This window comes from Lichenostomus cassidix, chromosome 15, assembly GCF_008360975.1.
Source record: "Lichenostomus cassidix isolate B80296 chromosome 15, HeHo_3.0, whole genome shotgun sequence".
NCBI lineage: Eukaryota > Metazoa > Chordata > Aves > Passeriformes > Meliphagidae > Lichenostomus > Lichenostomus cassidix.
In genome coordinates, this window is record NC_139496.1 from 5232553 (window position 1) to 5247957 (window position 15405).

A 15405-nucleotide genomic window follows, 5' to 3' on the forward strand; every position below is an offset into this window, starting at 1 on the left:
TGTGCAATTGTTAAAAAAAAAGGTGATAATGGCTCTGAAACATGGGGTCTGGATCTTAATGATGTGTAAAACTTTTATGAGTGACTCTGCAAAACAGTTTGTATTATTTCTGTCATTTTGCAAGGAAAGGTGGTTTGCAATACCAAGGGGGGGCTTTGTAGTTAAGCATTTTATATCAGAGCAAAGGACTTAAAATTACATTTAATAGTTAGCCTTAAATGATTTTGCATGAGCAAGATGACAGTGAGCTTATGTAAAATTGCAAAGATTTTGTACTCATAGCATGCTTCAGAAATGTACTGAATTCTTCATATATGCAGCCTTACATTTCAGTTTTTCTAGTGTATTTTCTAGTGTATAAATAAAAGTGTATTTGTTTTAAGTAAAGGTACTCAAAAGCAATATGTATGGTTTTTGAATTCTACTGATAGTCTAAAAGTTTTTTTTTCTGGTTCTGTTTCAGATGCATCCACTTGGACTGTGTAATAGCAATGATGAGGAAGACCTGTATGAATATGGCTGGGTAGGAGTGGTGAAACTGGAACAGCCAGAGTTGGAGCCTAAGCCATGCCTCACTGTCTTAGGAAAGGTAAGGGGATAGTTTGGGGCTGCATGGGGCTGTTTTTTGGAAGGATTAGTTCCTCTCTGAAAAAAATCAGCAAGAAATAAACCAAGGGAGAACTCCCTTTACTCCACAAAATACTCCTGTTTTGCCTGTTTTCACACTAGGTACTTCAGGGAAAGATGCTGTTGTAACTCAGTTGATAGAGATGGTGACAGGGAGCTGAGTATTCCCTTTCTGAGCTCTGCAGGAACCTAAGGAAGATGAAAGCAAAAATGGCTCTTTAGCAGAAGCAGTATTGGAGTGGAAAGGGTGAACTGGATTTGTGATTCTTTCTTGGTCAAAGCAGTCAAAAGTCAAAATGAAAGCATCTTACTGGTTTTACTTAGATACAATTTTCTGAGAAGACATACATTAACTCCTCTTTTTGGGGAAAGAGCAGCTTTCAAACCTAGAAAGATTTCTTTGCTTTCATTACAGGATAGGTCTCTCTAATAACAATTAAATCTGATTGTACTGGTCAAAGAAATAAAAATTTTCATCTTCCTGGAATCTCGCCATGGAATGGGGCCTCTGGAATCTAAATTAATGGCAGAATTTTTCCCTTTGCTTTATAGGGTGAAGTCACTAAGATGTCATTACTGCTCCTAGGTGTGTTGAAAAAGAAAGCAGAAAAGTGACCTTTTTTGTTCACACCTTAGAATTTTTGAGCATTGAGGTGATTATATGTTGTCATTTGAAACTAGAGGGGTTCAAAGTGTGTGAAAGAGCACAGGCTACAAGTTGTACCAGTAACTGAGTAGTTGAAAACTACCATATAACAGGGGCTCATCCTAAAATCCAGCTGGCTAAATTGGGTAGAATTGTGTTGGTGACTTCAGGTTAGCAGTGTATCAGGCAGAAAATAAAATCATAGGCTGACATTTAAGGTAAAACTTGGCTCTATAAATTTATTAAAAAAACTTCTAAAAACTTCACCTTTCCAAGGAAATGGGAAACCATCTGCTTGCTGCAGGTTTAACTTGTGGTACATAGTGAAAAACATCTCTTTAAGAAGTGACTTTCCTTTCTATTGAATTTCAGCATAATACAACTTTTTTTTTTTCTAACATGGCAAACTGTTTCTGTTTCACATAAATTCTAGTTATTGCGTCTTTGTTCTCAGAAAGATAAAATCTGAGAATGAGATCTTGGAAGGATGGGAATTAGAGGAGATTTAGTCCTGAAAGATACATACTAATCCATAAGTAAACTCCATGAGTAAGTTTAGTCTTGAGGCAAACCATTTCAGGAAGGAGTCTGTTCAGTCCCATCTGTCAGACTCTTGAAAATTGTGTGAGGAAATAGATGTGCAAAATGGATAGATAAAGAAAGTTGAACCATGGGTACCCTGCACAAAAAAAAAAAAAAAAAAAAAAAATATATATATATATATACCTGACCCACTGTTATATGCCCAAATCCCACCATGTCCTCTATGCTCCTCATGTCCCCAAAAGCCACACCAATCTCCAGAATAAGTTCAGCTCAGTGTCTGCTGATATTTGCTTCCTAGAGCTTGGCCTGCTGAACAGCAGATTCTGGCTTTGCTTCAGGAGCTCTGTAGCATCTGCTTTGGTGCATAATGATGGTGATGTGATTTAGGGTGTGTCCAGAGAATTTGGGCATAGTTTCATATGTGTCAGTTTATATGTAGCAATTTCAACAGGGGAAAAAGACTGGCCAAAGTTCTAGTCAACACTGCACTGCATTTCATTGTTCTGTATTTTTCTATTTGTTTCTTCTCTTCCTGAAATATTTCTTCCCTATTTCATGCTCTCTGCTGTAGTTTCTCCTCTCCATCTTTTGTTTGCAGCCCTTCTCCTCAGTTCTCACTATGCTCAAGTTATAAATATTGTTGAGTGCAGATGACAGCAGGACCATCATCCTTGAGTTTTTTTCAGGTCTGTCAGTTAAGTCAGCCTGGTCATCTTACCAGTGGGAACAAGTTGTATTGTGATTTTCCAGATCTCTGAAAAGTTCAGTTTCCATGCAATTTGGTACAAATTGCTATGTGAGGATTCAGTGTGGCCTGTAAAGTGTTTTGCCTGGGTAACTATCAAACCTGCTGCTTGTGTATATGTGTGTTCTTCTGGTTACTTTTAGGATTTGGCAGCTGACTTAAAAGAAAATGTAAAAGGGAAAGAAATAGAAAAGGGAGAGGGAGAGGAGAGGAAAAATAGAAGGAAAAGGAAAAAAGGAAAGGAGTAGGGAAAGGAAAAGAAAGGAAAGGAAGATGGAGGAGGGCTGATCTTGACCAGGGAAAGGAAATTGAACTTTTTCCATTTAGAAAAGGAGGAAGAAATCTAGGAGTGCAAACCTATTGTTTGACACCCATTAAGTTTGATTTAACCTTCCCCCAAGGTGGAGAATCATAGAGGTGATATTGTTGAAAGTTTGGAACATGGTGAAGCAGAATGTAGACTAGTTAAAAGCTGTTTGTAGAGGTAAATTGCATGACACATGAATCTGCTAACAAGTTGTATGGTTTTATTCTTATCGTTGGCTTTGTTTGTCGAAGTCTTTTTTGATTTAGAGGTGGTGTTTTTGTTTGTTTATTTGGATTTTTGGGGTTTGGTTTTGTTTCCAGTAAAACTCTGCTCTGTGTTTTCAGAAGTTCCACTCCACTTGTTTATCCATGGGTAGCTATACAGAATTTAATGTGTCCATTTTCACATTGATTTTTGTAATTTTCTTATCGATTAGTAATTCACATTGATTTTGTAATTGCTCATCCTTCTTCATATGATGTAATGGAAATGAAAGCATTTAAAAAAATACCTCTGCTGTTAGGAGTGCCCATGAAAACTGGGTCTTGGTTGAGGCAAGGAGTGTGTGTGGCAGCTGTGTTTTACCATTACCTTTGATCACAGTGCAGCCCTGTTTGAGGCCATGCTGCATGCAGGCAAAGCAAAGGCCTGGGTTTTACTGATCTTATGAGCTCCTGAATAGGGCGAGAAGGGGAATGACAGAGGAAGAAGAAAGCTTTTGGAAATGAAAAGGAAACCCCGTGAACCCGACCAGCATTATTGGCTGGATTTGCCTACCAGGGAGCCGCTCAGTTTCTGCCAGGCTAATTTTGCTTCAGCTTCTCTCCCCCACACCCCCGACCCCACCTCCCCCTCTCTCCTTCTTTCAGACTTTTTTTGTTTTTGAGGCATGGCTGTAGTAAGTTGGTTCTCAGGCTGGGAACCCACTGAGCTGTTGCCATGGTCACTGGGAAGCTCTTCGTGCCATGTGCTTCAAAGGGAACCTTTCCCCTCCTGGAATTCCTGCCTCCTCTCTGCATGCAGCACAATGAGACTCCTTCACTGCTCCAGCAGTGTGGCTGTGCTGGAGGAAGGGAAAAGCAGGGTTGCCCACAATACTGATTGCCTGCCTGCATCCTGGCAGGGCTGGGGAGTTGAAACTAGGTGTTCTTTGAGGTCTCTTCCAACCCAAACCATTATGGGATTCTGTGATCCACTCTACTGTGATGCTACTATTACCTGCATGTGTCTGTACATTCCAATATGCAGAATTAGAACCCCTGTTCTTCCCTCACCCCAGTAATTTTTAAAGCAAATTACATCTCTCAATCCCTTTCTGCAGGATTGAAAGTCCACGAGACTTTCAAAAGAACAATTTTGTTCTTCTTTCTCTTCCAGGGATTGCTCTTCTTCTGTGTTAGTAGGATATATGTATTTGAGGATATGCATCTGAGCATAACCTAACAAAGAGAGGATGTGCTTGTTACTACAGCTTCCTGTTTTTTTCAGATGAAAGAAGTGTGTAATATGAGGAAATTCCTAGCAGTTCTTCCAATATCCATTCACTTACTTTCTGTCATTTAAGAGCTTATTTACAAAAATTTACACAAGTACTAACTAGAAGAATCGCATTTTGCCATGTCATCATTACACTAGTTAGGCTGGAGCCAAAATTGTCTTGACTTGAAGGGGCACCAAACAGTTCAACTGTGATTACTAATATTTTGTCAAACAATTTACTTTAAGTATAAAAATTCATGTAAGGTAGTCAAATGAGAATTTATGGGGCTATGTTGGTAGTTTAACTCCTGAATAAAGAGAGACCTGTTCTGAGGCTTGAGGAACAAGAAGGCCTGTGAGGAATCCATTTTAATCTTTTTCTTTCAGAGTTACTAAAACTAATAAAAAAAGGCAAATTAAACAAAATCAACTTACACCTTTATATTAATAGCCTAAATTAAGCATACAGTTATATGTTCAAATTGGAATTGCTGACAGTATAAGTATACCTTTTGTTTCTGTATAACATAAATAGTTTTATATACAGTTTGGATAATTTCCTGTAGAAATTGACTCAGGTCAGTTTTAGATAGTAGTGCATATTGAATTTAGGCAAATACTCCTCCATGCTAAACTTGTTCAGGAATTAGGACAGAACTATGCCATAGATTAAGATCTAAAAGAGTGTTAGAACATGTGGCCACAGCATGAAACAGCAGTGTCATCATTATAGCTGAATTCTTGAGTTTATAAGTACCTTTCTCATGTGTTCCCTCTTTAAATCCTCTCATTCCACAACTACTTCCCACTGTACTTTCTGCAGTCCTTTTGAGGAGAGAAGGGAAAGGTTGAGCACAGGAAAGAGAACTAACAAGCAAGCCAGTTGAAATGTGGAGAGAGGAAAGGTTTGTGTATGGATCATCTGGTGAAAGGTGCAGAAGGAAAGAAAAGAGCTGGATCAAATCCAGAGTGGGGAGAGCTCAAAGGAATGGACAAACAAGGGCTGAATCAGGTTATGAAGTTCAGCAGTAGCAGCTCTGTCAGGTTTTCATTCATGGCTAGTGGTGAGCCCTTTCCACTGGCAGCTAGTGCCAGCAATCTGCTACTGTATTATTTTACTAACTTTCTTTCCATGTTCACTGCACAGTTATGAAAAGCATCAGCTATTCATGAACAAAGGCTCTCTCTTATGTTTCTCCCTCTGGGCACTCCTTGGATTTGCCATTGTTGGATTGCCTACTTTAAATAAATGTCCACTTTTAGAGTTGAGTCCTTAGCAGTCCCCAGCACCATCTTCACTCCTTTCTAACCAACTGTGGAACACAGCTGCTTCTCCCTTAAGCTGAAGAAGCAGCTGTTGTTGCACTACATGTGTTACTGGAGCTCAGCTCAGTCAGATCTCCCAGTGAAATTAATGGAAGTCAAGGCTGAGTAAAGACTAAGGAAAAATTATTTAAGGCATGCCTCACCTACAGATAATAATAATAATATGTAAATGCTTCATGTCTCTAAAGTTTTTGGACCTTCATTATTCTATGTGCCTTGTAAGCCTCTCAGACATTGGGAGTTGTTTTTGTTTTACATGCAGAATCTACCTATTTTTCTAACAGGACAAATGCATAGTGGCAAATATGTTGGAAGAACTGTAGAAATGGAGTTTGAAACAGAAAACTGAGTAAGCAAGAAAGTGCTGCTATGTTGGACTATAGAAATGAGCACAAAAGAAGGCTGGCAAGCAGGATCAGATAAATGGACCAGAAAGTGAAGAAAATCAGGAGCAGATATGGAGGCAGGGAATGGAATTATTTAGGACTTCACAGATGAGTGACATGCCTAATTTTGGTGCACTAGGAGACAGAAGGCTTTGAAAGAAATTGGAGAACTTCGGAATGTAACCAGAGCTGCATCAGAGGGACTCCAATATTCAGAATAAAAGTTGGGCAGATACAATCGACAGTGGTAAAAAACTGGATCCTAAGAAATTACAGACATAAAGTGGGAGTGTTTTGCAATGATTTTCACTGCATTGAAAGGGAGGAAAGAGAAAATATAACAGGAATTGTGCTTCATATCCTACTGCTTGGAGATAATTTGCCAGAACATGTTTTTCTGCCCTAAACATTTTATCTTTTTGATGACCAGGTGATATCTAGAGGTGTGGTTTTGGATAACATCATGATTTAACGTTTGTATGAGTTCAAGGAAATGACTCCAAATGAATCAAGTGATGATAGTGTGAACTCAAAACCAGTAGGAAGTGCTTTTTAGTCAGTGTAGGGAGCACTGACCGAGCTATTTTCAATTCTGGCAGGTTAGTTTTTGAACATTAGAGCTGGATGTATTTGTGACATGAATTAGGTAATACAGATCAATTAGGTATTACTACTATTTGCATTTCTGTGGCCTTAGAATTGTTCAGTAGGGATATGAAACTCTCACAGAAACCATTAGAAATATCAATAGAATGTACATATTCTAGTGCATTAATTTTTCAGTTCTTGGCCCATTGGTGTTTTGTTCAGGTATTCAAGAGAATAACATCACAGACACGTAATTTTTCAAAATGCTCAAATAACTCAGTGCCCTTGGGGATAGGAAAAAGGATGTGCCTTAGCCATGAGGATCCAAATAGCAATTTTTTAAGTGGGCATGGGGGGCAAGAGGCATCTGCAAAGAGCACAGAATCCATAGACTCCAAGTCCATGAACAGTGTTGAAACTCCCAGAGGGTCGCTTCAGCTGAGTGTAAGGGACTAATGAGCCAGTCTGACTGTTTATGGGCTGTGGTTAACCTCTTGCAAGTTAGGATTTCCTGTCGCCAGCAATGAGCTGTGACCGCCAGCACCACAGTGTTAATGATGAGGTAGGGGCTGATGAATGGCTGGACTCCAGACAGCAGCCTTCACTGGCAAAGAATCAAGTGGCTAGAGGGAGAAAAACATTGAAGTCTACAAGGGAAATAATGCAAACTCCAGAACCTATAATTCCCATGTTTAAAAAAAGAAAGGGATAAAGAAACTGGCGACAAATTCAAAACAAGTGAAGCTTTTATCTCTGCATTCTGAATAGAAGATTGTTCTTCAGCAAAACTGGCTGTAAAAGCCAGGCCAGTTAAAACAATATGCAGGCTGCTTGCCTCCAAGTAACCAGAAATTGTTGGCTCGGAGTAGCCTGTTCTGAGGAGCCAACCTGCTGGGAGACGTTATCCAAGCAACGGCTTGAATGTAATTCCTCCTGCTGTGGAATGGCTCTTTGGCAAATGAAGACCCTAATTAGAGATGGAAGGGTTTCTATTTTGTTTTTCTTTAATCCTTGCCCCGAGGCCTCTGCAATACAACCATGTCTCTGCTTGCGTGGAGAGAAGTTTCCAGTTTCCCTTTGTAACAAAAATCCTCCACCTTTTTCATTTTTGTTTTCCTCTTCTTTTTATCTTTTTCCCTTTTTTTAATTTTATTTTTTTTTACAGAGTCAACAAACTAACAACAAGGGCCCACCACAGTTTGGGACCTTGAAACTAAACTAATCCAAACTAAGCATAACTGTTCAGAAGAAGGGCTTGTCATCCTATATTAGGCAGCCATGAACATGGAAAGTTGCTAGCTAAACTGGAAGACTGGCCCACTAAGCAGATTTTTACTATTGAACTTATTACCCAAGAGACAGAGGATCTCAAGGAGTCAGCAATATCCTGCTGGATTCTAAGGGAATTACATGCTTTTGTTGATTCAGAAAGATTGAAGTCCCTTACTAGGGGTTGCAAGCATTTCTGCAGTGTTGGATGCAGATTTTGTTACCTCTAAAATGTTCTTGTTCACAGTAGACACCAACCTATTGATGAAGGTTAGCTACCTGAGGATGAGGCTAAGCAAGACAGATGATATTAAGCATTTCGCATTAAACTGACTGAGGTTTGATGGAATTCTTCTTTACAGTTTTTGGAAGTTTTGCCATTTCTCATTCTTAACGCAAGATGTAATTCTTACAATTCTTCATTTTCCCTTTTCATGTAGATAAATACCAGTTTATAATTTTAAAGTTAGTATTCTATTAGAGTACATGCCTATGGGAGGAATTTCAGAACATTATTTTTACACAGCTTGGATACTGTAGGGATGGCTTTTTATAGTGGTCTGTATTAATAGTTTCTTTAATTTACAACTCCTCCAGTGCTTTCTTATATCTCTGTTTTTTATTAACTTCTCTCAGCACCACAACATGCTTGCATGTATGTTTACACAATTATCTTAGGTCTAGTTTGTTGTTTCTATTAATCTACTTTCAGTACACCCTCAATGCAAAGGTTAAGAATTACCTGTGTTGGCTGTAGTGGTATTTTTATAGCTTATGATATAGTACATGTTTAGTACATAATTTCTAAAATATACTCATCTTGTGACCATTACATTTCAAAGGTAACTGTGTATAGAAGTTCTGTAAAAAGCTTGAAGGGTTACATGATACAGCTGCATTTCTGTTTAACCATCAATTGTTGGGAATGCAGCCACCCAGTTCCTGCTGAGTGTGCTAGGTTCTCTGTGAATATGTAATCTAGTTCAAGACCCCAGTCCCCTCCTTTGATCTCTTCCAGTGCTCACCCTTCTTTCTGTGACTGTGCCTTGTCATAGCAACAAGACTGCTGGCCTGCAAAATGGTCTGTGATAGCAGAGGTCAGGGCTTTGGGGATGGAGTCCCATGACTCTGAAATGTATATTAAGAGATGTGCAACTGGCAGGCTTTGCTGTGTTCAGCATTAAATGGATGTCTTTTTCTTGCTGTTTTTACTTGGTCTAGACACAGAACTGATCATAGTGTTTCTCCCTACCCCCAGAAAAGAGAGAGAGAGACTTTATTTTCCTTCTTAATTTTAACCATCTGAGAGCCTCTCAGGACTGAGTGGCATGAATCACATTGGTGGTTGTACATATATTGTTGATGGTATTATGTATTGCATGAGGTGAAGTTTTCTTAATGTGACAAGTATATAGTTTCTTAAGGTTTGGGTTTTTGTTTTTGTATTTTTTTACAAAGAAGGTACACTGGTTTTAAATTGTGATTATGCTTTTAAATTTAAAAATGCTGCTTCCCAATTTCTGTACTTCTTAATTGGTAAGCAACTGTCATAATGCCATGTAATGCAGAATCTATAGGGCATGTATATAAAATAAAGTGTCAGAGAAGTTGAGTATTCCAGTCAGGAAGGGCTTTTATGCTGGTATGATACATGGGGATTTGACTGTCTAATTTTTATATTCTGCCTTTGTTTTCAGACAGAAATACAAAAGAAAATGTTTGAAATGGCATCCTGTTTATGCTTGGCTTAATTGACTTTCTGGAATTACCAGGGAATTGTACATTAACAGGTCTGAAGCATCAGTTGGTTAATTTGTAACTTCTGCTGTTTGCAAAGTAGATGGCTGTCCTTTTCTCCTTCCTCCTCTGCCCTGCAGAATTGGCCTGTGGCCTGGCTTGCTAGCTCCAATGTTGGTTCAAGGGACAAGGTATTTTTTGTGACTGATTGAGCGTGATAGCAGTGTCGTGGGGAGAAGAGAGAGAGGGGGTGCCTGTATTGTTCAGAGAAGTTTTTGCTTTTTCACAGTTGTAAAGAAAAGGTGTATTTGAAACAATGCTGTATGGTTTATGTAAGATTCTTAATGATGAACAGGTTTGGATTTTACTGCCTACCTTCATGTGATGCCATTTCTGCCATACTGAAAATCTAATGCTGCCATCCATCAAAGGGGGGTGTAGTTCATACCCTTCTTGTTTTAATAGGGTTGTTTAAGGTATTCCTCTTTCCTGAAGAAGGTAAGGGCTTTGAGAGCATCAGGGTCAGAATAGCATTCAGCTGACTGAAATGGCAAACTGGCAGTGGCAACATCTCCTTGTCCCAACCTGCAGATTCACCATGCATTTTTGTAAGAATCAGTGGTCTCTTTGTCATCATTAGAACTTCCTGGGTTTGTCCATACTTAGCTGAGGATTTCTCTAAACTGCAGAAAGTGAACCCTTATAAGGTAGGCTCCTAATGCTTATTTCAGCACCAAAGTTGTCCTCTGCTAAAAAAAAAAAATCAAATGAAGACAAGTCTGCAGAAGTGTCTTACACAGCAAATCTGTACTAGAAAAGGCAATATTCTAGAACCCAGTACTGTATATTCTGTATCATACTTCAGTAATATTGTCTACATCTTTGTGGTCTCACTTGATCTTGATATGGAGAAAACAGGTGTAAATCAATTGATTTGTGACTGCTAAAAATATTGGAACAGACTTTTTACTTTTGAGTCTGCTCAAGAGAAGATGAAAACCACTGAATTGCTATATTCATAATGTATTTTGGTGAAATATTGCAGATGGAAACCTCATTCCTTCAGCTGTATTCCCTAGCAGTCAAGATTGTTGAAATCCTTGAACTGCTTTTCCAGAGCAATAAAGCAAGACACTGCACCTTTTCACTGAAAATCTTGTTCCTTGTTCCTTGGAGTCACAGAGAATTCGAGTTGCGTGTTACTGAGTGTTGCTTATATGTTACCAGTTTGCTATGTGAGAGGCTGACTTCTCTTATTTCAAAGGACCAGAAGACAGCTGATGATAGGATCAGCTATGAAAAACGTTCTACTTAACAGTGCTTGCATAATCACACGCTTTTGTCAGATTAATGACCACTGACTCCACAATGTAGAGAGATCTGACATAGACTGTTGGATCTGATGGGTTGGGAATATCCAGAAAATATGCCTCAAGTTCAGTAATCATTAGTTCATAGAGAAGATGAGGGGGGAAAACACTCAAAAACTGACAGAGGAAATTCAGGTTGGCTTAGTTCTCAGCTAAATAAGGATGTACAAACCAATTTTATTGACTACTGTGGTCAATAGTCTCTGTACTGATTTAGAGTAATACCATATTTTCTGCCCCAAAAAATGAGATGTATTGAAAAAAGGAAAGGTTCTTAATAGATGTGTAATGCATAACTATGTTGATGTAAATGGCAGAGCTTACAGTGCTTAATGAACTTTGATCTCCCCACCTATGGTTCAAGCCTCAGTCCTTCTCTCATCTGTAATTTATTCACCCTCTGCAATCCATTAGATTAGAGTGTCACATCCTCAGGTGCAAATACTACTGAATATTGTCAGGAAATTCTAACTCTGGCTAAGAAGACTGGCTAATGTTGTCGGTATGATTTTTCTCTTAAAGGGGAACCTTGTTGAACTTTTCTTGTGATGGTTTCTCCAGTGCTACATACTAACTGAAATATTAATTGGAATGAGACCATAGAAGGCAGAGGAGGAGATGCTTGCCATGTTCAAATGTGCAAGCATGCAAGGTCCTTCAAAATGTCAGGAAGAAGCTGAACTTCTTTTGATCATTACTGTTCTATCTGACTTACATGAGTGAGAGGAACAGTGCACCTGTTTAATAATTATCTGGTCCCTTGGGATGAAAGTTTGCCTCATCAAGGAAATTGTTACTTCCTTATTGTATTTGCCTGGCCCACAGGAAGGGAGTGCAGAGCTCTTAAAATCTTTCTGGTGTTCTTTCAGGCAATAACTTAAAATTCCTCAGGCTTGGAGATGTGGAGAGATAATTTTCCTTGCACTTCCGTCACGTGCATTTCCTCTTATCTTACCTAGATTACTAGGCCTAGTGAATTCTGCCAGATTTTAATCTGAGACAGTATTTAATGTGCATTTTATTGGTAATGTCCATTGCTCTGTAGTAGCATAAGCTGTAGATTCTGCATGCAAAGATGGACTGAGAGGTTGTTGTCAATATTAACAAAGTGATCACTTGAATTACGAGAAATGCAATTACCTTTTTTTTTTCTATTACTCTTTACAAAAGAGGAAGGATACTGATATGTAGTGAGAGTCATTTATTTTAAGCCACAGAAGACAATCACAGAAAGAGCTATACCTGCCAAACACATTGGAATTGAATTGTGGAAATGTCTGTTTGTTTGCTACAAGTATTGCAAAGTTAAACTGCATTAGCTTCCTTTCCCCCCCCTCATTCAGCGTGTTTTTATTTTTGATGTAGGTTGCTTAGAAAAATGATGTGGGGGAGTCTTTAAACGCTGGCTAGCCCAAAAAGTCACATGCCTATTACAGACTGGCATTATTTTAAGTGGGACTTAACATTGCTGTGTTATTTTGAGCTGTCCTGATTACCGAGTAGTGTGGATAGGGTATTTTCAAAGACGTTTTGACTGCAGTTATCCTCCGGCACTTTAGGGCTGGGGAGGGAGGGCCGCAGTGGCACTTTAGGGACGGGGAAGGAGGGCCGCAGTGGCACTTTAGGGACGGGGAAGGAGGGCCGCAGTGGCACTTTAGGGACAGGGAGGGAGGGCCGCAGTGGCACTTTAGGGACAGGGAGGGAGGGCCGCAGTGGGGAAGGAGGGCCGCAGTGGCACTTTAGGGACGGGGAAGGAGGGCCGCAGTGGCACTTTAGGGACAGGGAGGGAGGGCCGCAGTGGCCGGCAGGTGTTTCAAGCTGCCCCAAGACCCAGGTGCGCTCCGGCCCCGGCACCTGGAACTGAAGGGAAGGCAGGCGATGCCCAGGGAACTAAACTCCTTCGCTTTTATGGCCGAGCTGACGGCGGGGGAGGCGGAGGCAGGGGGAGCTGCGCTCTGATCTCCCGAGCCCCCTGGACAGGCCGTGCCTCCCGGGATGTGCCCTGAGGTGCTCGGGGCGGCGGCAGCACCTCAGCACCCTGAGTACGAGTGTGGCTCTTTAGAACCTCGCGCAGGGACCTCCCCAGCGCCTCCGGCAGAGCCCGGGAAAGGCTCCGCAGCAGCGAAGGCGCCGCCTTTTCTCGGGGATCGTCGCGATTCGAACCCCGGCGAGGAAACACCCTCACGTCTCCCCGCCGCCCCTTCCTCTCGCTCTCCTTCCGGGGCGGGGCTGCGGGGCGCTGCGGCCACAAGGGGGCGCTGTGCGGCGCTCCCTCAGAGCCCTCAGTGTGGGGCGGGCGGTCGGGCAGACGCTGACGGCTGCTGTTAACTGCTCCAGCACGGCTTTTAACTCGCTGCTTTGTATTTCTTAACGTTTTTGTTTCTTAACGTGCTGCTCGTTCAGTGTGTTCGCGCAGTTAAGGAGTTTTTATCAGCCTTGATCTGCGAAACCTCTTGGAAAATCTCGTCAGAGATCAAGGGGCCTTGCTTGTTGACTGATCATCCTGAAAAAAAACAATCTAAGTGGCGTGAACAATTCTATAAGCACTGCGTGTCTACCTTCTAGGGAAACGGGGATGAGCCTTCACCTCAGGGCTGCTGCAGCGCAGAATGGGTGGGAGATTCCTTTTAACTCTTCCTCCCCAGCAGTTCTTAGTCATTAACCAGGTGTGCCGACTTCAAAGGGGAGAAATACCTGGTGGGCTGAGAAAAGCTCCCGTTTGGGAGTTGGTTTCCCTCATGTGCTGTCTGATGGGTCTTGTTGATTTAAAATAAAAGCAGAGTATGAGAAAAGAGCAAAGAAAGTGACCTGTAGGTATTCAAACCAATTTCTCTGTATCAGCCAACATTTTTTTCCTGGAAAATGCTGAGTAATATTTCATAATTTATCACTTTTATTGTTTTATCGTATATCTTAATATAAGTTCAGGTTCTGCTAGTCTCTATGGAGGGCCAGTGCCTTCTTGTTTAGTACTGTGATGCTGGTAGTTGTCATTGCTTGGAGAAGCAGTTTCTTGCATTTTGTGTCCATAAAGGCAATAGGATTTTGAAAAGTTACTGGGAATGTCTGCTTTCTGGAGCCATTGAGGAATATTTGAACAGTATATACAGAGGCACAGTGGCAGAAACAGGTTAAATATCCCTGTGTTAGCCTCAGTGGTTAAAATACTGTTTTCCCTATCCTGGTGGGTTTTAGTATCTTGTAATACCTTCTCTGTGCAGTTGGTAACTCCAGGTTTGGACTGTGTTTTATTAAAAGCTCTTCACTTACATAGGTCTGATCTTGTCAGTGTAAAAGGCATGTGCAACAGTTCTGACCTCTGATGGTCAGAAAAAGCAGTATTTTCTGAGGCACATTTTGCAAAGATTGTGATATGCTAGTTTGTGAGAATGACACTGAAAAGGTATAAAGAGCCTGGTCCACCTTAATTTCCTACACTAGTGAGCTTGTCTCTGCCCCAAGTTGTAGGGAAGATTGTTTTTAATGGCACTTTCATGCAACATGGAGGGAAAAGAACATAATTTAAAAAAAAAAATCTTGTATTTAAAGTCTTTAGAGGGTCTGAATCTCATTTGAATATTCCTTTAAAAGGTTGTTGAAAGAGGAGGTTGCCAAGGAAGGAGCAGAGACACTGCAGAAGCTTTAGTGAAATTTAACTACGTTCAATGCTGGTTCAGGAACTCCTGTTTGTAATTTTTCTGTCATTTGTTTTAACTATATAGAAACACAAAATGCTAAGTTTTCTACCTGGAGTCGAGGAGAGGGAGTAATTTTTGAGTTCAGAAGTTATCTTTTGGGGTGGGACTGAGGATGCTGTCTTTCTTATTGCAGGCAAAACGAGCAGTACAGCGAGGAGCCACAGCGGTCATCTTTGATGTTTCTGAAAACCCAGATGCCATTGATCAGGTATGAAGCAATGCCAGGCAGGAAGCAATGTAGGTGTTGGGAATCCTGGTAGAAAGGGAAAAGTTTGGGGAGTTAGATTTTACTTCTAGCTTTCGCTAGAATCCAGAATCCAGGTCTGGGATAAAGGTTTTGAAAGAGGATGGAGGCATATTTTTTGTGGCCCATTATCTAATCAAGGAGGTTTTCTTTGCCCAGCTCTGTGTACAAAACACAGGATGTTTGGCCCTATCCAGCCTGTGATCAATAGTGTTGTTGAACAGCTGCTGTTTTTGAGATTGCGAAATGACTTTCAAACCTGTTTCTAAAAAAGTTTCTTTTAAGACTTATAACCACTTCTTTCTCATTTACAGCTGATGATTTCTGCCTATGTATTTTGTGGCCAAGCAGGGTTTTTCTTCTTTTTCTGAGTTTTGTTATAACTTTGATCTTTTTATTTTTGAAGTGGGTGAGGTAATAGCCCTATGAAAGGCTTC

General features: G+C 40.6%; 1 protein-coding gene across 3 annotated transcripts in view; it reads left to right on the forward strand.

The window, feature by feature from the left end:
- ZNRF3 (zinc and ring finger 3) overlaps nt 1-15405 on the forward strand; it is a 63607-nt gene that overhangs the window by 35653 nt on the left and 12549 nt on the right. The window contains exons 2-3 of one of the 3 annotated variants that reach the window (XM_085075710.1): nt 464-589; nt 14858-14932. In XM_085075710.1, the coding sequence (XP_084931836.1) occupies nt 464-589; nt 14858-14932 (201 nt within the window). Of the gene's footprint in view, nt 1-463; nt 590-13306; nt 13693-14857; nt 14933-15405 lie in introns of those variants that run through there. The other 2 variants (XM_085075712.1, XM_085075711.1) reach the window with 2 other exon arrangements.